Source organism: Hoplias malabaricus, chromosome 1 (genome assembly GCF_029633855.1).
Source record: "Hoplias malabaricus isolate fHopMal1 chromosome 1, fHopMal1.hap1, whole genome shotgun sequence".
Lineage (NCBI taxonomy): Eukaryota > Metazoa > Chordata > Actinopteri > Characiformes > Erythrinidae > Hoplias > Hoplias malabaricus.
In genome coordinates this window covers 59428560-59452045 of record NC_089800.1, presented here as the reverse complement: position 1 = coordinate 59452045, position 23486 = coordinate 59428560, and the positions used below count along the sequence as shown (strand labels likewise).

General features: G+C 37.6%; 1 protein-coding gene across 9 annotated transcripts in view; it reads left to right on the top strand.

Annotated features, from left to right (window-relative positions):
* Positions 1–10664: 10664 nt before the first annotated feature.
* Positions 10665–23486, top strand: part of stxbp5b (syntaxin binding protein 5b (tomosyn)) — a 34250-nt gene continuing 21428 nt past the window's right edge. For all 9 annotated transcript variants that reach the window (XM_066668807.1, XM_066668828.1, XM_066668814.1 and 6 more), the window contains exons 1-2: positions 10665–11037; positions 13347–13444. In XM_066668807.1, coding sequence (XP_066524904.1) covers positions 10891–11037; positions 13347–13444 — 245 coding nt within the window. In that variant the 5' untranslated portion in view covers positions 10665–10890. The remainder of the gene's footprint in view (positions 11038–13346; positions 13445–23486) is intronic.

Genomic DNA, 23486 nt, shown 5'->3' with positions numbered 1-23486 from the left:
GATTTACTGTATATAGCATCAGCACACACACAAGCCAAAGGTTTTTTTAAAAGGCTTTTAGACCTGACAGTTTATTATGCTGTATAAATCTCGCTGGTGGTCTTCTACTATGACTGTGAGTTTCTATGTGAAAGCGACACCTTGAGGCTGTTTTTTGCTGACATGGTGTGAAGTGAAGGAAAGATATTTTTACACACCCATCTGTTCTACACTGTCCTGTAGTTTTACTTTCCAGTGTCCTTGCTGTGTGTCTAGGGATCTGTTCTACATATCACTATATTCTAGTTTCTCTCTCTCACACACACACACGCACACACACACACACACACACACACACACACACACACACACACACACATGCAAACACTCTTCCTTCTCCTGACGAAGCACACTGGAGAAACAACCAAAAGATGAACTCCTCGTCAATTATATTTATTTATTTAGGCAGTGACTGGGTGGTTTTCTGATTCCATGTGTATCAAGTCTGAAAAGAGATTGCAACTGACATACTCACATTCCGGTGCTGTTTATTGTTGTGGTTCGTAACATTAAGTGTATATTTTTTTGGACAGAATTATCTCAGAGAAGCATAGTCTAAAAAGATGATAATGCCCTAAATAGTATTCACTGAGATATAATGAATGAAGTATACAATACATTAAACCTTTGTATTTGTATGTGTTGTTATGAAATAGATTCAGAATCACTGCCTATGTTTGTTATTTTGGTGGTATTATATATTATATATAGTTTTATTTATTGTTTGGTGTAGTTTGTGTGCCCAGTTGATCGCACACAATCTATTTCAAACATGCTTTATTTGAAATACATATGCAGCAAAGTTATGAAGACTCACTGGCAATTTTAGAAGCAGGTAGGTTATTTTAGAAGGTTTGTTGTATGGATATTCTGTAGATAACAGGGCTTTAACTCTGGGAATCTCTCCACAGTCTGAAGATCAACGCTGCCATCTACTGACAAACTTTTATACAATGACTTGGTGAAGGTTGAAAAGGGTTTAATTAAGATTGGGAATAAACAATAGTGTGCAAAAATCAATACACATTTGATTGAAATAATTTTACATCAGAAAAATTGTGTCTGTGGTGGTATCTTTTGCTGTCACTGTGGTGTACCCAAAGGAGTACATTTTCAGTAACTATTTGGGGAACATGACTATCATTTTCTGTAATATTTATGGTTTTAGAAATTGGACTTAAATTCATTCATTCATTATCTGTAAGCACTTATCCAGTTCAGGACACACCTACGGACACTTTTGAGTCGCCAGTCCACCTACCAACGTGTGTTTTTTGACTGTGGGAGGAAACTGGAGCACCCGGAGGAAACCCACGCAGACACAGGGAGAACACACCACACTCCTCACAGACAGTCACCCAGAGGAAACCCATGCAGACACAGGGAGAACACACCACACTCCTCACAGACAGTCACCCGGAGGAAACCCACGCAGACACAGGGTGAACACACTACACTCCTCACAGACAGTCACCTGGAGGAAACCCACGCAGACACAGGGTGAACACACTACACTCCTCACAGACAGTCACCTGGAGGAAACCCACGCAGACACAGGGAGAACACACCACACTCCTCACAGACAGTCACCCAGAGGAAACCCACGCAGACACAGGGTGAACACACTACACTCCTCACAGAGAATCACCTGGAGGAAACCCACACAGACACAGGGAGAACACACAACACTCCTCACAGACAGTCACCCGGAGGAACCCCACGCAGACACAGGGAGAACACACCAAACTCCTCACAGGCAGTCACCCGAAGTGGGACTTGAACCCACAACCTGGTCCCTAGAGCTGTGTGATTGCGACACTAACCTGCTGCTCCACCGTGCCGCCCTGGACTTAAATTATGTTATTTTATTTTACACAGCTCTGTAATGAAAATAGTCATCCCAAGAGAATGTAATGTATCTTTATTGAACACAACTGCACTTTAAAACCACCGTTTGTACCTTTTAGGAACAATAATGTACCTGTACAGTACCTCATTTTCTGAGAGTGTAAGATTGGGAGTTATTTTATAATAACTAGATTAATCAGTTGCTTTCTTCATTTGTTCAGCATTGCACTTCATGCACAGACGTCGTAATCAAAGTATTCAGTCCAGAAAGAAAGTCTAAGCATCAGTATTCCTGTCTTTTCTGATTCCAGGCGTCCTGTGATTAAATGCCTATGCTATTCTTCGGTCAAAATACCACCAGGATCAGACAACGCAACAGCACTCCCTCCCTGTCTAAACCGACGTGTTCAGAGCAGTCAGTTTCAGCACCTGTTCTTTAAAATAAAGTGCTGTGATTGGAGAAAGTTATTTGAGGAGGACTTATTTCACCCTTTGTAGGTTGGTAGGAGCTATAGATCCCCAATTTAATGTGCAAGTGCACAAAAAATGTGGGTTTTTTTCCCTTCTAAAATGTCCAATTTAAAATGACTAATTGCCTTATTCCAGCAATATTCTGTTCTTTTCTAAGAAGCAACTGCTCCCTGTGGAGCTGAACTTTAATCATCAAGGAGGATAAATCATTTTTACTACCAAAGAATCTAATAATAATCATAACAGTCTTTTTTTTTTTTTTTTTACACATTTTGCATTAAGTGCAACTCACATGAAATGAAGAATGCTTTGTAGTCATGGAATGGACCAGCTCATGCACCAGAATTTCTGTTAAATCCTGGGTAAAATGTGTTAGTATCATGACTGTTTCATAGCAGGAATCATTAGAGAAAATGACTACTTGCTCCTATAATACAGGTTGTCCCAAAATTAAGGAGGCAGAATAGAAAGAAAATACCCTTAAAAAAATAATGATCCTACTGAAGACACAAGACATAACAGAACAACACAACCTGTTAGGCCTTTGCCCCACAGCTTGTTTCCAAATTTTGATCACCAACTTTTATATGGGTCTTTCCTTTTCTTCTGCCTCCTTATTTTAGGACACCATCTATTTGTCAAATCTGTAGAATTTAACTTGATTAAAAATTCCTTTAGAGTGAATGCATTACTAGCCTGAAGTTGTGTCTTTGTCATTGTAATTTGCAAAGCTCCAAGGCTGTTCGGACACAGTGAGATGTGTGAAAGACAGAGTGTGTGTTTGTGTGTGTGTGTGAGTGAGATTACCACTCTGTGCCTCTGTCCAGTGAGACATAGCACTAGCCCCATGTGGGACGGCAGATGGCTCTCATGAAGAAGCGGATGATGATGCTGAAGACATGTGGAGCCTGAGAAATAAGAAGAAAAAGACGCAGTGGAGAAGAAAATGGGAGGGTGAAACAGGAAGGAGATTAGTGACATGTCATTCCATCATGATTTATTGAACAATTGCCCTGTCCTGCAGCATACTCTCGCTAACTAACTGCATAAGTAAATTTCAAAAATATAAATATTAGGGTAAATCAAAGGAAAGAAATTTAATTCCAAGGACTTCAGGAGCATTTCTGTTGGTTAATCTCATTTAAAAATATTTTCTTCACAGTACGAATATAGGGATAAATCTCCACCCAAACCAATGTCAAATGAAAATTCTTTAACTCTAAGAGATATAATTTTTTCGTAGTGGAGTCAAACGTGATGAGGCTCCTAATGTACCCCATTACTGGGTGCAGTATTTATTTTCACGTAATACAGTAACATAAAACATTACCAAATATCACTCTAAATGTAAATATGTACTAAATGTACTTGATATTTCTAATAAAATTTCAAGAAATTTCATCTTTGGATCATGTTTTGCTGTTGATACAAGAACATGCAATGTTAAACATCCAACTGTCTTTGTGACAGTGGTATTGTTTACTATGCTGTTGCAATGGTGTTTAGACATGCATGCCATTCCCAGTCATGTACTGGTAAATGGGGATTTATAATTCTGAGACAAGTTAAAGAGGACACTCATTGTAACTGTAGTTCATTTTGTGTTTATTTTTGTTTATACTGTCAGCTGCTGACACATTTGATCTGTGTGAATTTCTTGTTACTTTTCTTTATTGTGAATAGTAATTAAATGCAACCACAAGCAATACACCAACCCAGCAATTTACAGAATAGATCAATACTGATGTGTTTGAGCAGGCAAATCGCCTCTGGTGTTAAATGTTCATGTTATTTGATATTAATATCTCAGCAAAATCTGATTTCTTTGCTTTTGGTCCTAGAACTACATCTAACAGGCAGATCCAGGACCAACAACTATTTTATCCAATCAGACGTAGCATCTCTCTGTGATGTCATCACAACCGCGATCATGTAAAAGTACAGCAAAGATTTAAATGACAGTTAATTTTGTTTCCAGCTTCTGTGTGGACTGCATTGTTTATGAGCAACATTGTGTATTTTTTATTTTTTTATTTTTGTAATTTGTGGTAATACCTTTTAAAGTGATATTATTTAATTGTGTATTTAAATTTAAATTTTAGGCTTTATATAGGCTTTTTGTGGATGGATGCATAATTTGAAAGAGATTATACACAGCATTGCCCTGTTTTGGGACTTGATTTAATGCTAACTTGTTAATATTGGTTTATTGCCTCACTACATTTTCAAAGTCAAATGGATTCCATTAAGCTTAGTACCGAACATTAGTTTACTTACATAATAATCTATATCACAGCTTGCTCCTAAATGGAATCAGCTGACTGAGAACATTCGAAAAGCCCCAGATTTAGACACTTTTACATTAGGACTAAAAATATTCCTGTTTGAGCAGGTTTACAGCTCAGTTTAAAATACTAATCATCATCATTATCATCATCTTTTCCACTTATCCATTTCAGGGTCACTGTGTTTAAAATATTCTTCACTTTTTAGTTTTTTTTTTCTTTTATTGTATCATTTTAATAGTTTGAATCATTTGTTTTATCATTTTGTTTTATTGTCAAATGTAAGTAATCTAAATGTCTTATGTATTTTATTTTATTGCACTGTATTAATAGTTTTAAAATACCTTTTTTCAGTTGTTGCTCTTGATTTAACTTGACTGTTAAATCAAGGGCAATTCAAAGTACTTTAAACAGGTGTTAGGCGTTATAGAAAGGTGTTCTATAAATAAACTTGCCTTGCCAAACTGAATAACATCAGATTAAACGCAGTTAGCTTTTTACTATTTACTTTGTCTGAACAGTTAACTTAACCTCTGTTTTGCACTTTGAGAATGGCAATTTATATTTTCATGGAAATACAGTTTGATTTAAATTCAGCAAGCATACCATATTTATGCTTATGCGAGCTCAGTGCTTATTTAGTTAATGTTTCATAAGTTTTTTTGGACACACTTGCATCTCTAATCTTTTACATACTTGGTCTTGACATTGGTGGTGACCTAAGAATCATTGGGCACAAGACAAAAACACACCCTGGAGGGGGCTCCAGTCCTTCACAGGATGACTGACACACACCTATGGACACTTTTGAGCCAAAAACATCCACCTACCAACGTGTGTGTTTGGACTGTTGGAGGAAACCCTCACAGGCACAGGGAGAACACACCAACCCCCTCACAGACAGTCACCCAGAGTGGGAATCAAACCCACAACCTCCAGGTCCCTGGAGCTGTGTGACTGCGACACTACCTGCTGTGCCACCATGCCACCCGCAGCCAATCACACTGGCCATATGTGTTACAGGGAGGTAGGACTTGAGTAGAGAACGCAATTGAATCCTTTCTGCCCCTCTAAGTAAATGAAAGGTTTTTCTTTTTTTTTTTTTTAGGGGATCAAATTATTGGTGGGGTTTCCTCCGGGTGCTCCGATTTCCTCCCACAGTCCAAAAACACACGATGCAGGTGGATTGGCGACTCAAAAAAGTGTCCGAGTGTGTGAGTGAATGAGTGTGTGTCTGTGTTGCCCTGTGAAGGACTGGTGCCCCCTCCAGCGTGTATTCCCGCCTTGCGCCCAATGATTCCAGGTAGGCTCTGGACCCACCGCGACCCTTAACTGGATAAGCGGTTACAGATAATGAATGAATAAATGAATATGAACTTTCTTTTAAACAGCGCATCCATACTGAAGCTGGAAACAAAATTAACTGCATTTTCGCGGTTCTTTTACATGGTTGCAGTTGTAATGACATCACAGAGAGACATTGCATCTGACAATGGTGTTGTTGCTACCAGATTTGCACCACTGCCCAATTTATACTGTGCATGCACAGAACATACTTGTGTACAGTCTGCTGTTAGCTCCGATATTTTACTAACTTCTTCTTCAAGCATAACTGTAAAGTGACACAACATTTGTGTGTCCCACATCGTTATTTGTCATGTTTTGTTTAAACAGAAGACTACCTACAAGGACATCCATCCATCCATCCATCCATCCATCCATTATCTGTAACCGCTTATCCAAATCAGGGTCACGGTGGGTCCAGAGCCTACCTGGAATCATTGGGCGCATGGCGGGAATACACCCTGGAGGGGGCGCCAGTCCTTCACAAGGCAACACACACACTCACACCTACGGTCAACCTACCAACGTGTGTTTTTGGACTGTGGGAGGAAACCGGAGCACCCGGAGGAAACCCACATGGACACGGGGAGAACACTACAAGGATATTGTAATTTGTAAATAAACACAATTTGCAGGTACTCCAGTTGTTTAAAACTGTAAAGGACAGTGAGGAAAGGAAAGGCTAACTCGTGTTTTATGTTTGTTTAAAGTTACTCACTCTTGAATATAAAGTTTCACTTTGCTTTGGAATACACCCTCTGCTGCTAAAAGCTACATGCAATAAAGTCTGCGCATGCGCCAGGCAGTTTGGGCATATCAGCTAGCGATCGTGCATGCTTAGAACAGTCAAAAAAGGTGTTTGTCTCAATCTAGTAGTTAACACTCATAGTAATTGTAGGCTACAGTTTCACCGACTTCTACAGAGCTCCATACAACGTCCTGTGCACCAGTACATATAGCAAAACAGCAAAATTTGGACTGCTGCTCTTTTCACTGTTTAAATGAGGCTTCAGCACTGCCTTGTCCAAACAGTTAAGTTTACAGAATGACATGGCTAAACATGCTAGAGCATTACACAGTCACTGCAAATGTCTAAATATCTAGATCAAACATGTAGTAGCATTTCCTAATATTCTCACACAGAATTAATTTTTTTATATATACAGCACAGTAAAAACACAATGGTCTAAACATCCCTGAGCCTAGCTCTCAACCTCAGTGAATTTGGTATTATGTGAATCGTGGAAATCATATATTCAAACCAGATTCTAAGACTAAATTTTGCAGGTGTGGAAAGTCGTTTTTGCTCTGAATGCAAGTCTCACAGACAAAATGGAAGCTCTGTTAATAGACGTAGGGTGGACCCAAACAATTCATAAATAAATATATAGTTTTTAGCTTCTCCAGAATTGTACTGGCAAAATATAGAATTTAAAGGTGGTCAGTAATGGTTGTACAGTACTCTATAATCAAACTTAGTCATTCGTTCTGTAAAATGTTTAGATATTTTAACATGGCAGTTATAAAAGGCACAGTATTACACAGTGACTAGACCTCAGTAATGTAATTAAAGGAGTCCCAGGAGCCCAGAATGTCATGAAAACCAGCAGGTCTTGTTTCTCACCTGGCATTTACTAAAGTTCTATTTGTATTTGGAATAAAGTGAGAAACCAAGCTGGTGATAAGGCCCCACCTTAGAGAACCAGCTGTTCTTAAAGCCCATTGCCAGATATTTTGTAAAATGCAAAATATTTAAAAAATGATTAATTAATTAATTTTTAAAAAATAAGAATATGAGATTTGTTAATTAAACTTTGAAACTTTTTCAACTGACAAATGTACAAGAAAACTACCTTTAATGTTCTGGCTGACAAACTTATTTCGAGTATTTTGTTGACAAATTTTGAATTTGATCCCTTGTTCTCCCACTGTCTGCATGGGTTTCTTCCATGTCCCCTTCAGAGTGTGTCTTGTGCCCGATGTTTTCTGGTATGCTCCGGACCCACCGTGACCCTGAACTGGACAAGCAGTTACATACAATGAATGGATGAATGAATGAATGAATGATGTTTAATGGGTAAAAAGTGAGAGTATCATTATCAGGAATAATCAACCACAGGCATAATCTTTGCAAGCAACGGGAAAAACTGAAATCCACTGATGATTGTTTATGACCTTTGAGTTTCGAGAAGGCTCTGCATGAGATACTGTCATGCTGCTGTCATAACTTCAGCCACATGACTTCAGGCATAGCCTGAACCTGAAACTTTATTACACAAATTACACACTTTATTATTAATGAGTTACCTTTTTATTGATAGTTTTCATTTACAAAACACAAATTAACCAGTAAAATAAAGGAAGCTTAGAACAAGCAAATCACATTTTTTTTTATATAATGCATTTCCTGTTATTATTTATGGGACTTGTACTTGTTATTTTCTGGTTATACGTCCTTTGAATCTGTCATTTAGATAGATATTTCTATACGTTTTATAATTTAATGTATCATTTAATTCATTCACTCATTCATTCATTGGCTGTAACCCTTAGGTCGCGATAGGTCCGGAGCCTACCGGGAATCACTGGGCGCAAGGCGGGAACACACCCTAGAGGGGGCTTTATAATTTATGACATCTTTAAAAAACGAAAAAGTTAATGCAACCATTATTTATTTATGTATTTATATAATTATTTAATTTGTCCTTAAAATGCATATTGTAAACAATGGGTAAAACAACTGTCCGGTAAAAATCATAATAAAGGAAAAAACGCAGTCTGACATTTGACACTGATCTGGAATCAGTGAGCGACAACCACGCACATCCGGGTAACTTCTGTCCGGTATAGCTCTGTTAGAGGCGTTTATTTTTATTTTACCCGTTTTCAGGCAAACCCCGCCTCCTCTGCTCATTGATTGGTTGATAGTTCACATATTTAACAGATCACAAGATCTGGCACTACACTACGGAGACGTCCCTGTTTCGAATATATATATATATATATATATATATATATAAACTACATTTATATAAACACATACAGATTCTTATTCAGTTCTGCTGTTGTGGACAGTCAGGCTTCCCAAATATGGGACTGTCACTAATAGAGCACTTTCTTACACACACGGTAACTATAAGTGATGATTTGAATTGATATCAAAATATATTTTAATGTTGGTCGTTACAAAACCATTCCGATATCAATATGTATAATATCAACAGTATAAATCCAACAGAACTGCCAAAAATAAACAAGAAACATGACATCACTGTCAAACAAACTTCGGGGCTTTGTCAATGTTAATGTTTTTAAAATAACTTTAAAGTTGAGTGCAATGAACTGACAGCAGCAGCCTTTAATGAATGTCAGTCAGTGACAAATGCTGTAAATCATGTATTATAAAATATGTTTAAAAATCATAAAATTGTTATTGAAATATTTCATATTGCGATATATATTGATATTGGATTATTACGCAACCCTAACTCTAACCCAGACATTTTACAGGCAGTATATATGAGCGCAAATGTCCATAATATTTTTCCTAGACATTACACAGATTTTATCCTGCTTGCAACCTAATACAAAGTCCAGAGTGAGCACATAACTGAACAGAGCCAGTGATGTTCCGGAGACTGGTGCTATATCTCCTGCACACACTACACAGGTGCCACCCCATGCCTAAACAGGGAAAATTTCCAGCTACAAGAACTCATCTGACACAGAATACTGAGAATTTCTTCTGCTGTGCACTACAAGTGTGAAAGGACAACTCCTGAATATCTCCAAACCTTATTTTTTGGAGTTTTTTTGGAGTGCTTAACTGTGTCTGACATGGCTACCTATTTATGTTTTAGGGCTCTGTGTCACTTCATTTCTCGGACTGTCCAAAATGTTCAAGTGTGATTTTGAGTGCACTGCAGTCTCCCACCGTGCACTCATAATTTACAATATAGGAGCTCACTACATGAGTGGAATGTGGACTAAGATGCATTATTTATTTGTTACTAAGCAACAAACAGTGGAATATCTGAATTCACTTGTGTTTCTAGTGCTACTTAGTGAACTAAATGGCGCCTCATTAAGTAGCACAGTACTTATGAGGGATTAGGAAGCCAATTCACAGCCCATGTGAAAATGACTTCACAGAAAACTTTAAGAAGAGGACTTGATATTGGGCTCGACCGACAGGAACCTGGAGGCAGAACAACTGAAGGAACAACATTGTTTCCTGTTTTCAACGTTCACGTATACTGTGCTCTTGTGCAAGACACATAACCCCCAACTGCTCTCCTGGAGCTGAGGTGGATGCCCGCTGCTCTGGGTTTGTGTGTGCTCACTCCACCTAGTGCACTATTTTGTGTGTGTTTTCATAGATGGGTTGAATTGAAATGGGGGACCATCAGACTTTTTAGGTTATTTTATATCACAATAATAAAAAAATGGAAGTAAGCTACTTTACACACATCTGTTAATATCATTACAAAACAAAGTGAATGTAAAATGGCATTGGGCTGTCACGGGTTCAAGTGTTTTTCTCCGGATTAGCGGAGTGCTAACTGCCAATCCAAGCGCTGGAGGCGGGGACTGGTCGGAAAACGGGTGGACGAGTGAAAAACCAAAGCAGTCGTGCGGGGTGTGAGGGCGGGAGTGAGGGGGAGTGGGGGAGGGACTACAGCAAGAATCCAGCCGTGTGTCAGTGCGACGCTGCGAATGGAAAACGACTGATATTCGCTAACGAATCTGTATGATGTGCGTTGCAGTATGTTAAAATTGGGCTCGGAGGACGGCTTTATAACGCCGTCTGACATGTGAAAAAAGACTGCGGGAAAGCTGGCCGTCTTCTCCGCTTTCTGTTCGAGCTTTTCTCCGATGGTGTGTGTTGTCGGAAGGATAAAGCATGAAGAAGTTTAATATCAGAAAAGTGTTGGACGGTTTCACTGCGGCTTCCTCCTCCTCATCGTCGTCCGCCTCGCTCCAGCCCGGCAACAGAGACAACGACGTTATCCAGGAGACTCTGCAGTCGGAGCATTTTCAGCTCTGCAAGGTAGGCTCGTTTTGATGGTTGTGTTTTAGAGTCTGTGATTGCTAGCTTTATGCCAGCCCTCTGACCAGTCCCGCAGGCTAGCGCCCTGTTAGCCACCAACACAGCAGCAGTTCAGTGTTTATTTTGTTCCACGTCGCAAATAAGGCCCATGACTGTCAACAGTAATGCGTGTTCAGTTACATTATCCGTGGCTTTCCCGTGACAGAAATGCAACTGTCACTTGGATTAAAATAGTTTTGCCTTTTTTTAATGAACGGGGGTAAAGCTGGCTTCCTTTTCAACAGCTTCTTAGTCGGTTCATCCGCTCCACCTTAAATGGTGCCGTTTTAACATTCTAGCGCACCGTCCCTGTTAAGGTGGAACGGAAAATTCTAACGAGGAACTGGTAGATAGAAAGCTAACCTATAACACTGAACGTTTCAAAAATGACTGTATTATTCATTGTTGCTCATTGTGGCACAGAACAAAATGTACTGATATTTCAGTCAATCAGACAGTGGGTATGGATTTAGTCTGACTGGTTATTCAGCAGTTTAAGTGGCTGAACAGGTTCTAATAATGAGCAGAAGTACGGATAGCTCAGTTCCTGCTGTCATGTGATCTCCAAGTACCTGAGGATGGTATGGTCAATAAAATGGCAAAACTAATAAAATTAACATTCACATTTACAAGTTAATGTAATACTTATAAATAAAAAACGCTGGTGCTTTGTTGAATGAAAAGTACACAGTTATGTGCCAGTAACAAAGGTAATGTGTCTTATAGCTGTGGTAAGTGTTGTTAAAAATAAAGAAACTAACGTGTCTTGGGCTTTTGTTTAGAGTACTGTGAATATTTGTTAACTAATTGTTATTGCACCTTTCCATTCCCCTTCCCCTTTAAAGCTGCACTACATAAGATTTTATCTGTGCAAACTGAAATATGTCGCTTTACTCATTCCAGAGCTAAAAACAAACTGCTAAAATACAGTATTCTGCTGCTGCGAGTCACCCTGTAAAGCCTGATATATTAATCAGTAATCAGAGTTTTTCTGTCAAATTTGGCGGGAGTTGTGCAGGACAGTTGTGTCAAACATCTTTACGTATTAATGTCACATACACAGGTTCAATTATTAAGTTCTGGATCTGTGGGCAGGTTCTCTTAGTAATTGTACTGAGGACATGGCTCACAGTGCTGCTGAATATTAGTGAATAAAGGACAGAGCTATGGCTGAATATGAATCAAGTTTGACATAGCTTCTGAGGTAATTTCTTAATTTTAAATATATATTTCGATTTGATACTTGAAAATTGCATTGCATTAGGTTTGAAATATTCTGCAGGTTTTCTGCAGTTATATATTTCTACAAGAACATTTGTCAGTATTCCAAAGACACTATTAGAATTCAACAAATAACACAGTTAAATCTCTGTTCTGTTTTTTATATTATTATTCCTGTTGGTAATGTGATATGTTTGTGTTTTCAAAATTTTCAAATATAAGATATCAAATTAAGTTTATTTAAAAGGACATTTTATCACAAACTAAATTCTATGAAGTGTTAGTCTGTTTGTTATCTAACTGACTGTTACTTTATTTGGCTAGCTTTGGAAATCTGGCAGTATTTATTACAGCAAAGATTCATCTGTGACATACGAGGACATGTATAAATTGACAATGTCACTGGCATAATGTTTATCCCTTTTTTGTTACTTTGTATTTTGCATTACATTCTGATGTACTTAATAAATACAAAATAGTCTCTAGTGTTGTAATAATGTAGTAATGTTGTGAATCATTTCCTGTTGTCCTCTCCTCTAGCAGCTTCTGTCACAACATCATCATTCTAAAGCAGCCGTTATATTCTTATTGTAGTTTGAGTTTCATTTACCACTAAATTGGTTTAAAAACCTCAAAGTGTAAATACATCAGTAGAAGTTGTTTTTCTGTGACTCATTCCTGCTTTTCTAGTATCCTATATTAATTTAACTTAATTATATATATAATCGTCGAGGCCCTTCCAAAAATAATTTAACTGGACTTGTAATATTGGTCAAGAATATATCATTCCATGTACAGCTCTATATATTTTGGTGGTAAAAGTTCAGGTTTGAGTTGCAGAGTTAACAGTAAAATCATCCTGATGGCATGCAATGTCCCGCAAACATGTGACGTTTATGTGATGATCTTGACCCTGCAAATATATTTAAACTGTGAAAATGTTGAATGAATCCCTCTCTATACTTGTATGTCTGTTTAGGAACTGCATTTCTGTATATGGAAAAATAGACATGTATCTTAATTTAATGAAATTATACTTTTGTCTTCAGACATTACGACATGGTTTTCCTTACCAACCCTCTGCCATGGCTTTTGACCCTGTACAAAAAATACTGGCTATTGGAACACAGAGTGGAGCCCTAAGACTGTATCCTTTATATCAAAAAGGGAAAAAGTGAACAGTCCACAGTTGTAAAGTGCCAAATGGCCAAACATTATTAAGTGTTTAAGTCAACTGAAAATCAGAGTGGAGTCATTTTCATCAAGCTTAGTTTTGATAAATGACATTGCTTTTCATGAAGGATGATAGACAGAATAAAATACTAAAGAGTGTATATGTAATATACATTCTTTGATCTTTTAGTACTGCTTTGGAATTTTGCAAATGCAATATTATGTACATTGTTTATTACAATCGTAAAAATATTAAATATTATTTTCATAGCAGTAGTCTCCAGCCCTGGTCCTGGAGATCCATCTTCCTACATAAGTCATCTCAATTCCATATATAACATACTTTGCCCAACTAATTAAGTGAAATTAAATATAATGACTGTGGTGTATTTTGTTGACCATGTTCTGCATTCTGGATATTCAACCATGATTAGTGTAATTTAAGCCAGGACTGGGGATACGAGGGCATTCTCTCTATTTTGTCTTGTCAGTTGCATTTTTTCTGTGTGTTTCAGTAGCATGTTTCCTAGCAGCTGACTGAATTCCTGGAAGAGTTGCTCTCATTAATGATATCTCTGCTGTGGCATGAGCAGCTCTGTTGCCATATGCTGCAGAGCCAGTCTCATCATCGCTTCTGCTCGCTCTGTGCCAGAACGCCACCTCACACGTGCTGGAATCATCACTGGTCCTGCTGGGCGCGTCTGCTAGACCATGTGACACGTGCAGCCAAGCTCTTTTAAGATGCTGTTTAGATTATGTATTGCATTTCTTTGATTTTAATGATCAAATTGCTCCACCTTTATTTCTCACCACAAACATAGTTTGGGAGGAGGTGGTTGATAAAACAAGACTTGGGGTACAGTCAAATTATCCAGGATAATTGTTTTGTTATACATGGGGTATTTCATTCATTTAAAATGCATTGAGAGGGTAGAATTTGTTAATGCTGAGGTCATATAGACTGACAAAATTGCACCTCTTCATAGACCTGTATCCAGTGACAGTGAACAGTATAACTTTCTTGTTGAAGCCCATTTACAGCCCAATTTTATTCATTTTTAATCTTTTATGCCCTACATAGCAAGAGAGTAGTATTTGCACATGTGAACACAAGACCTTGTTCACACCTAGCATTAAGAGTCCTGGGTGATTGGATGATTGCTGACAATTAAGTTTGAACAGGTAAAGGGGTTCAGTGTGTTTCGAAAAATCTTTGTAATTCAAACACTCAACCACCTTCAGAGGTGGTTTGGTACGCATCAGGCCACATTGCATTTGAAATGTGTATGATAATGCATCAACAGCAGCAAAATACTGTCCATATCAGCCGCTTTATTGTCTCATTCATAAGATGGTCTGGCTGAAAAGTGGGTACCTGCTTTACAGGAACGTAGGGCTCGCAGATTATTCAAATTCTGTAAACATTTACAATTTTGGTTTGTAGCAATTATAAAACAAGTTAGCTGAGATAAAATTGCCATTGCTCTATATGCTATTTTGCAATGATTACCTAATTGTCAATTTTTGTGTTATGACTCAAGTGCAGAGGTGACCTTTCACCCCTCCCTAAAAGCCAAAGTTGACTCTCTGCCATCTCAGACAAATACAATCTAATCCTAAACTCAGTATTGGTAAATAGCTGATAAATTTTTGACTATGACCTGGGATTCATGGGACACTCCCATCTGAAAACAAATGCAACATACGAGTGACATTCCACTTCTTTCAGTCAAAAAATTGGTTAGAAATCTGATCAGAATAGGAAATTTGAAATGCAATTAAAATGCCACATGTAAGCAGCATTGTAACAGCAACAAGTCCCTTGTAGAGCAGAACTTATTATAATATAATTATGTATTATTACTTTTTGGATATATATTTTGGATTTGTTAAGTCAGTTAAATATATTTAGCCACAAATTCAGTTTGTTTTCAGATGGTGAAATACTATTTATGCTAATTGGTTTTGGATTTGTAACGATTATACTGCGATAGCTGTTTAATTGTACCTGATTTACTTTAATAAGTCTTCAGTTAAAGTGGATGTTACAGAGACCACCCAACTGCTTGGCTTGGCTCAGTGCCAGTGAATGTGTTGAAGAGTGATGCGTTCAGAAGTGCAGCCATTGCTTGGATGTGTTAATATGCTGGAGGGTGCTGATGGACTTGCTGTCATTCAGCCGATTGGTTCATTCATCAAAGACAGGCTGTATCGATTTGCCTCATTCCTCTCAGCACTGGGAAACATGGGCACAGCTCTTTTAATGTACTGTAAACTCAATATTGTGTTTATTAGAAAAAAACCCCTGTAATTTGTCTGTTTTAATTCCTGTTTTATCTTTTCCGCTGAAATGTTGAGAAGCAACAAATGTAATGAGAAGCAACAACAAATGAAAATGAGTTGCTAATTTAAGAGAATATCTGGTGCTAATGTGCATCTTGTGATGAGTATTAGCTTGTTAAACGGATTAGGATACGTCAGCATTGCATTCAGATTTATACGTATGATCAGATTTATTAGTAATCATAACTGATTTTTGTACATAATTTAAGTATTGTGTATTTTTTTGGAACATCAGTTGCAAAAAATGTTTGAAACATTGGCCATAATTGTAAAATCACAGGTCACATTTTGTGTTTAGTTATCCTGAACTTTTTTGTTGTTGTTATTTTTCTTTCAGAGAGAGAACTCAGCTCACACAGATTGTATATGAAGACTCTATAAACTTCCAAATATCATTTGCTATTCAGTGAACTTGTGATGTTTTTGACATTTGCCTGAGGTAGTGTAAATGCAGTTCATGCAACATAGCACCACAGACCACTTTGGTTTACCAAATGAGGAAGTGTCTCTGAACTGAGGAAGTGTAGCTCTGTCATGAAGATCTATCATGCAAACTTTTCGTATTCTTGCTTAAGGTCAGGCAGTCTGTGAAGGGCGTTTTTGCTGGTATAATCAAGGAGTAACTTGTTTCCTGAGCCAGAGCATTCAAGAGACATTCAGGATTTTGGCTAACTCACAAGCCTTAAATAGTGCTTTAGCTCTTATGCTTGCCTTGATTTTGTTGGCACCTTAACATTAATAATCTGCATTTGATAGCAGGGTTAATAATGCACACAAGTGTGTGTGTAAATACATATAAAACATGAGGAATTTTGAAAGAGCGCCATCCCTAGCTCTGTAACAACTGCAATTTCCTTCTGTGATAAATAAAGTATTTCTGAATCTGATTATCACAGTAATTATTATTATTTTTTTCCTCATCAGAGGACATGATTACCTGGACTAGTACAAGTGTAGCTAGCTGAGAAAGTGGAAAAACTTGCTTTCGTTATTTGTCTGAAATTATTTCTAATTGGACTAAAATACAGTACATAATTCTGATTTGAAACAGTGGTTATTTTTAGACCACTTTGCTAATGACAGCATCAGCCATGAACAATCTCTTTGCTACACTGCATTGATCAGTGTATGCTTTCGTCTTATTGCAGGCAGGAAGCTACGTTTGCTGTGGAGTTTGATGAATATCAGCCATTTGAGACTGAACCTGAGTTTGTTTAAAGTGTCCAGGGCCTGTTTGATTACACTGTTGTTAATCTTGTTTGAGCAGATCCTAGCTCCACTTTATCACTGTGAATGGCACTAATGGGCCTGTGTGGACAGAGTAAAAGTGAGTAAGCACTGGCTTCTCCCTCAGAAGCTTGATACCCTTGATACTTTATTTTCACTACACAGCTTTTCACTCATTAGTGTTTGGATGTGCATGTGTGAGACGGGTTGCTTTCTTTTTAAGCCATGTTGTATATTGTGTTTTTTCTTTGTTCTTGTTGCACATTCCAAAACTGGTGAACCTTTGATGTAACCTGGTTAAAGATCGGCCTGAATTATTTTTGCACAAATTTTTGTTGAATCATCCAAGTGGCATTATTCATCCATACATCCAAAGAACATGCCCCCTGTCTGTTGTAGGACTGTGCCATATCGTATAATTTGTGATATTATGATATAATTTTTAAAACAATAACAAAATCTGTATTGTGATAGTAGTAATAATCTGACTTGTTTACCTATTGTTGTCATGCAGTTACCCATAACATGGTATAAGTTCATTACCTGGTATAACTTGGCACAGTGACAAGTATGGTGGAAAGTGGCTCTGAAGTGGGGGAATAGCCAGTTCAACAGCCGACGAGCTCTAAGTCAAGCAAGTAGACTACACTAAAGGCCCCATCCACATGAATCCACAAGATTATTTTTAAAAAGTGCAATTTTCTTCTTTTCGTTTTTAAAAATACCCCATCCAGACGAATACAAAATCAGCTGCATTATCATGCCAGTCCCGTAGGGGGACATAGTAGCTCTTTAATGCCCCTTTCACACATGCTTGGTAATCCAAAAATGTTCTAGAGTTTACCTGGAGAAGCTGTATGTATGAAAGAGACCACCTGCAACATTCACCCCGGACCTTACCCAGACTTTATCTTCCTCGCGCTCTAGTAAATAAAATAACTGAATCTAGATATTAATAGTCCTCTATATATTTCTAATACAACTATAACAAATAATTTATAATCATTTATATATTTTTTTCATATGTGGGAATCTGAAATCTGAATGTATACCTTGTAGTACTATGACTTATGTGATTCATTATATAGTGAGTGAGGAGCTATTAAAGTTTCAGCCAGAGACAGGCATAATGTGTGACATCAGCGCTCCGAAAACCTCTGTTTTCCTCCATCCAAACAAGAACAGTGACAATGGCGCTTTCAAAAATCTCCACTTGGGGGGCGTTTTGGAAAACCTCCATCTTCAGTGACCAAAAACACGGACGTGGACGTGACGCCAAAATGCTGATAACACCTTAGTTTTTACAAATAAAAGGGGCCTGACTCAGCATAGCAACAATTCTGTATTTGTCTTATTTTCTGTGAAGCTTTAAATACCCTACAATTCTAAACTTGGGTGTTATGTGAAACATTCAACAAAGTTTAAATAAAAAACACAAAACAGAAATATGTTTAACCTCTCAAGAATGACCAGTTCTGCTCTTCTCTCTATGTAAAATGGGCAGTCCTAAATGTGGGTAATACTTATGTCATTATTACCCTGACCAGTCACAAGGCTACCATAGCCATGCCTCCTCTCTGAGTTGAAGAGACTGGTGAGCTAAAGCTTAGGAGCCATCTTACTGAGCTAAGGGTAGTGTTGGTGTGTAGAGCAGAGTAGCAGCAGGGAAGGCAGAACCACTCTGTTGGCAGTACAGCAGAGTAGTAGCAGTGATAGCCGCCATACTCGGTAGACATGTAATGCAGAGGAGTAGGAGGGACGGCAGCCAGCAGAGATAGTGGCCACACTGGGCCGGCATGTACAGTAGAGTAGCAGCGGGGATAACAGTCACACTCAGTCGGCAGTACAGCAGAGTAGCAGAGAGAGGAAGCACCAATTTGGAGACACTCTAAAAGCTATCCCGTTCATACAATTATGATAACAAAACAATCACACACAACCACACCAAAGACGCAACAAATATAAAAGACGTCCATAGGTTTGAACATAATCGGGTGTATAATGCCAATTGTACCCGCTTGTGCCACTATATTGTGTATCTTGTGTAACTTGTGCAACTGCTCTGTCTCGAGACTGTGTGTTGCCATGGTAACGTAAACAGCATTCTGCTCTGTTCAGAGCTGTCAGTCATGCACGGTCATTATTATTGGACCACGCTCACACCGTTGTCAGAGAGCTCTGAGGAGCGTATTTTAGTCATTTTTGAGGACAGATTCATCATATATCTGTTATGTGAAATGTTTAGCAAATTTTAAATAAAAAGAAAAAAACAAAACACTCAGGCTTAGAATTATACAATAAACCCCTCCAAATTTCAAAATTAGTTCCCAGGAGCTTTTAGTTTGTTTATGTTTGCTTTTTTATAGATTGCAAATGTTTACAGATTTCTTTTGTTTGATTTCTGAATATTTGAAACTGTTTCATTTGCAAGGATTGAAATAAACTTTACTTATGAAGCAAGTTTAAAACACAAAGTTTATGAATAAAAACACATAAGCTAAAAAATATGAAAAATCAGAATACAGGATAAAAATAAATAAATAAACTACAAAGTTATCTTTTAACATATTATTAATACTAAAAAATGTATAAAATGATAGGTATTCTGAACATGTTTCTTACATGCGTATTAAGAGACAAACCTACCCATGTGTCTTACCATATTAGCACATATGCATTCCTTTATGAGACTGCATTCACTCTAGCAAAGCAAAATGATTTTTCCATTCATTTGAATGGAGATAGTGTTTACATCTTTGCATTGAAATGTACCCAACTATCCCTGGTAGAGAACTATATCCACCCTCCTCTGATCTGTTAGCCTTACTACACTGAAGTCTTTCCTGTTGGCAGTTGAAGAAATGATTTGCATATTCTTGTGAACTTCACAAACAAAGGGAATTATACAAATACAACTGATACACTTTAGAGATTGGTGCACTTATTTATGCACTTCTCAATGTCAGAGTGCAGCTAAAGTCTATAATGTCTCAGAAGAGAAAGTGTGCACCTGGGAGAATGTGTGCAAAAATGCATGAAGACTATGTAGACATATACATTTAAATATATATTGAAAATATGTGTTGCATGTAATAAAATGACTTAAACCAGACATGTTGTTGTGCCCTGTCAGGCTTCAGGCAGGTAGAAGGCCTCTAAAGCTAACTAAGCTGGATGGTAATCCTATGAAATGAACAGAGGGTTATTATGATGGCACTGTGCAAAAATGAATAGCTTCTCAAAAAATATCAAACACACTTATAGTTTTAACATGTACAAACTACATGTTTTTCCCTCCTGAAACACCTAAGCATATTTCTTTGAATTCACGTTAAGCCAAGGTCATGCTGTCTTTTTTATTTATTTTTTAAAATATATTATTATTTCTTTTATGATGATATGATATTTTTTTGTATGATGCTGTATTAATTTTTATATATCTCCATTTTTCTCGTGCTCTCTGTTGGTGTCCTCGTCTTCTCTCTGCTTTGTCTGTGGAGAGCTAGTTCACTTACCTTGTTGACAGCACTCAGTTAGTGAGAGCAGATGTCAGCAATGGCAGTGAATGCTGACAGCCATGCCTTTTATACCAGAGTCGCTCATACACACACATGTCTGCTTTATTAGTGTGCAAAATATGACAGCACCCTTATCAGATTTCGAGGTTGTATGTTTTGTTTTTTTGCACCGGAAATGTCTGCTGTTTAACATGAGTCACCTATCGTGATAGCTGAGTAATATGTTGCCTACATGATAAAGTGGCTTATTCCTTGAGCACAATCAGAAATAGGAGCAGGAAGGAATGTATGTGAGTGAAAGGATGTTTTGAAAGTGGAGTTTATACTGGCAGACATACTATTACTTTCTTTCTGTGACTATTTCATATTGCATTTATTAAGTCACTGCAGAATGCTTTCCTTAGGGCACAGCTGTTTCTGAATTTAAAAAAATGTTTTATTGTAAAATGCAGGAAAACATGAGTCGGTGGCTTGTTAATACTTTTGAAAAAATTTTGAACTGACAAAAGTATAAAAAAAGTTTTCTAGTATTTTAATTTACCAGCTTGACTGTGTTGTGTAAATGTAATGGCTACAGCAAACTCAATAGTTAGGACATGGGCTGTTTACCACTCTGTTACATCACCTTTTCTTTTTTCTACACTCTATAACCATTTGGGAATTATTAACATTGTTGCAGTTTTCTAGTGGGATTTTTGCTCATAGTTTAGAATACGATAACTACTTTACTTGCTCAACTGATCAGTGGTCACTGATTACAAACTCTTCTTACCATGACACCCCTTACCCTGACATTGTCTTGTTGATATAGCCATGGACTTGTTGGGAAAAGACGTCACCTTGATGAAAGTGTATAGCTCGCTAAAATATTTTTTATACACCCAATATTTGCTGGGTGTTGCTAAATATATTCAAAAAGCTATCAGACATTAATAATGTGTTTTTTTTTTTTATTGAAAAGTAACAGCTATGTAATAATAGCTAATAATAGGTCTAAATGTCACAAGTGAATGTCCTTTTTTTTGGGATGGACGGGGGGAGTCATTGGGTGGCAGCTCTAAAGTGTGATCTTTGTGTGCTTGTCAGTGATCTCTGTGTTTCAGTAGTAGTGCTGTACAGTGAGGCACTTGTGGTCAGGGCCTGACCCTGCTGACTGACACTGGGCACTGTTCCAGGCAGCGAGAGTGAGGTGCTAAAGCCTGTCCCGAGGCTGCCACTGTGAATAGACTTATAAATAAATAAGGCAGTCATGCTCTGCTGCTCTTTATTTATAATGGTCCAGTGTTATTTATTTAGTCCACAGTGCCAGGCATGGTAACGCTGAACCCACTGCGAAAAGAAGTGCTCTGTTTGTTCCAATTTATCTTAAAGAATGAGGAACAGGAGGTGAGATAATAGCAGCGGGCGTCCCACTCAAATTCCAGATTTGATTTTTAATTTGAACTTGGATTAATCTTCTTTGATCGTGATATTAAAATATTTCCGTAATGAAATGCATGGATCAGCATACAGCACTGAACAAGAATTAGTAAATTCTCATGGAAGACAATAAACATCAGTCTGCTGTTCTCAGTGTCTCTACTACTCTCTGTTGTACTACCATGTGCTCTCTAGATTCTGAAGTGTTCAGCTGCCTAGTCAGCAAAGTGAGTTCTTCAACAGTGATGCAACCCTTCTGCAGTACTGTGCATCAGTGCTCTGTTTTTGTTAAATGTTTAGCAAAGATGCTTTTACAAAACGCCTCATCCTTTAGCTCATGTTTAATACATCATTTAGCATGAGCACTGTCAGAATACCATATAGAAAAAGCAACTGTAATTCTAATAACTCTCACAGTCTAAGAGCAAATCACTCTTACAAGGGAGAGAATGAACTACTTAGAATTACTGATTCGTCAGATGAGAAAGACAAAACTAAAAGCTGAAGTTAAAACTAATGCTAAATGCTAAAGCAAGGTAGTTATGCCTGTGTAGATATTTTACCTCAGTTTGGTACATTTTCTTTGGCAAACAAGGTATAAGGAACACTGGCCTTGGTAAATTGCTAGCTTAGTTGTATTTATCAAGACATCAAAGGGATTCCTAATGGTTACATGGTGTATTCGTGGTGTTAACAATTTTGTAAATGAGTAAAGCTCACCATAAACCTACAAAATCCCACAAATATTTTGAAATCTTTTTTAAAGCGACGTTAGGTAAGTATGCTTATTTTAGCTCCTAGGCTCCCCCTAGACTTGCAAAATGTGATTTACTTTTACAGCACTGTCCTACAATCAAGGGAGAGTGAAGTGGGGTGGTTTCTTGTATGCTTCAAAAAGTGCTGAGCCAGGACAGAGGTCATTTGTTGTTTGGAAGGACATTGAAGCATTACAGTTTTTTTGAAGCTGTTATTTTCAGGCAAAAATACTACCTAGTTTTGCTTTATTAATGTCTGCTCATTTAGGACTCGGGCTGACTGTGCATATTGTGATAGGAGCAGATTCTTCCTGTTTATAGTGAAGGATTTTAAGCTTGATTCCTTCGAACAAGAAGAATATCTGAAACCACAGATTTGGTCATTTTCAGTATAGACACTATGATGATGTGTTGAAGCGCTAACCTCTACTTTGGGGGCTTGCACTAACTGTCTGAAGGACAGCTTTGTGAGGTGCTCACCTCTCTTATTCTTGTACTAGTATTGTGATTAACTGTAAGGTGATTAGGATACATCCAACTTTCTAGAGAATGGGAGAAATCTTGTTTTCAAAAATGTTCTGCTTGCTTTAATAAATTACTTCGAATTTCTCTGTTTATTACCTATTCGTTTTGTGTTGAGTCAGTATTCAAATTTTTAACCAAGACTCGTTTGTTTGCCCTTTTTTAAAATACTTTTTCTTGTTTTGGTATGTGCCACTTTCTTGCTGTTTGTTGTTGTCTTTTTGTTAACTGT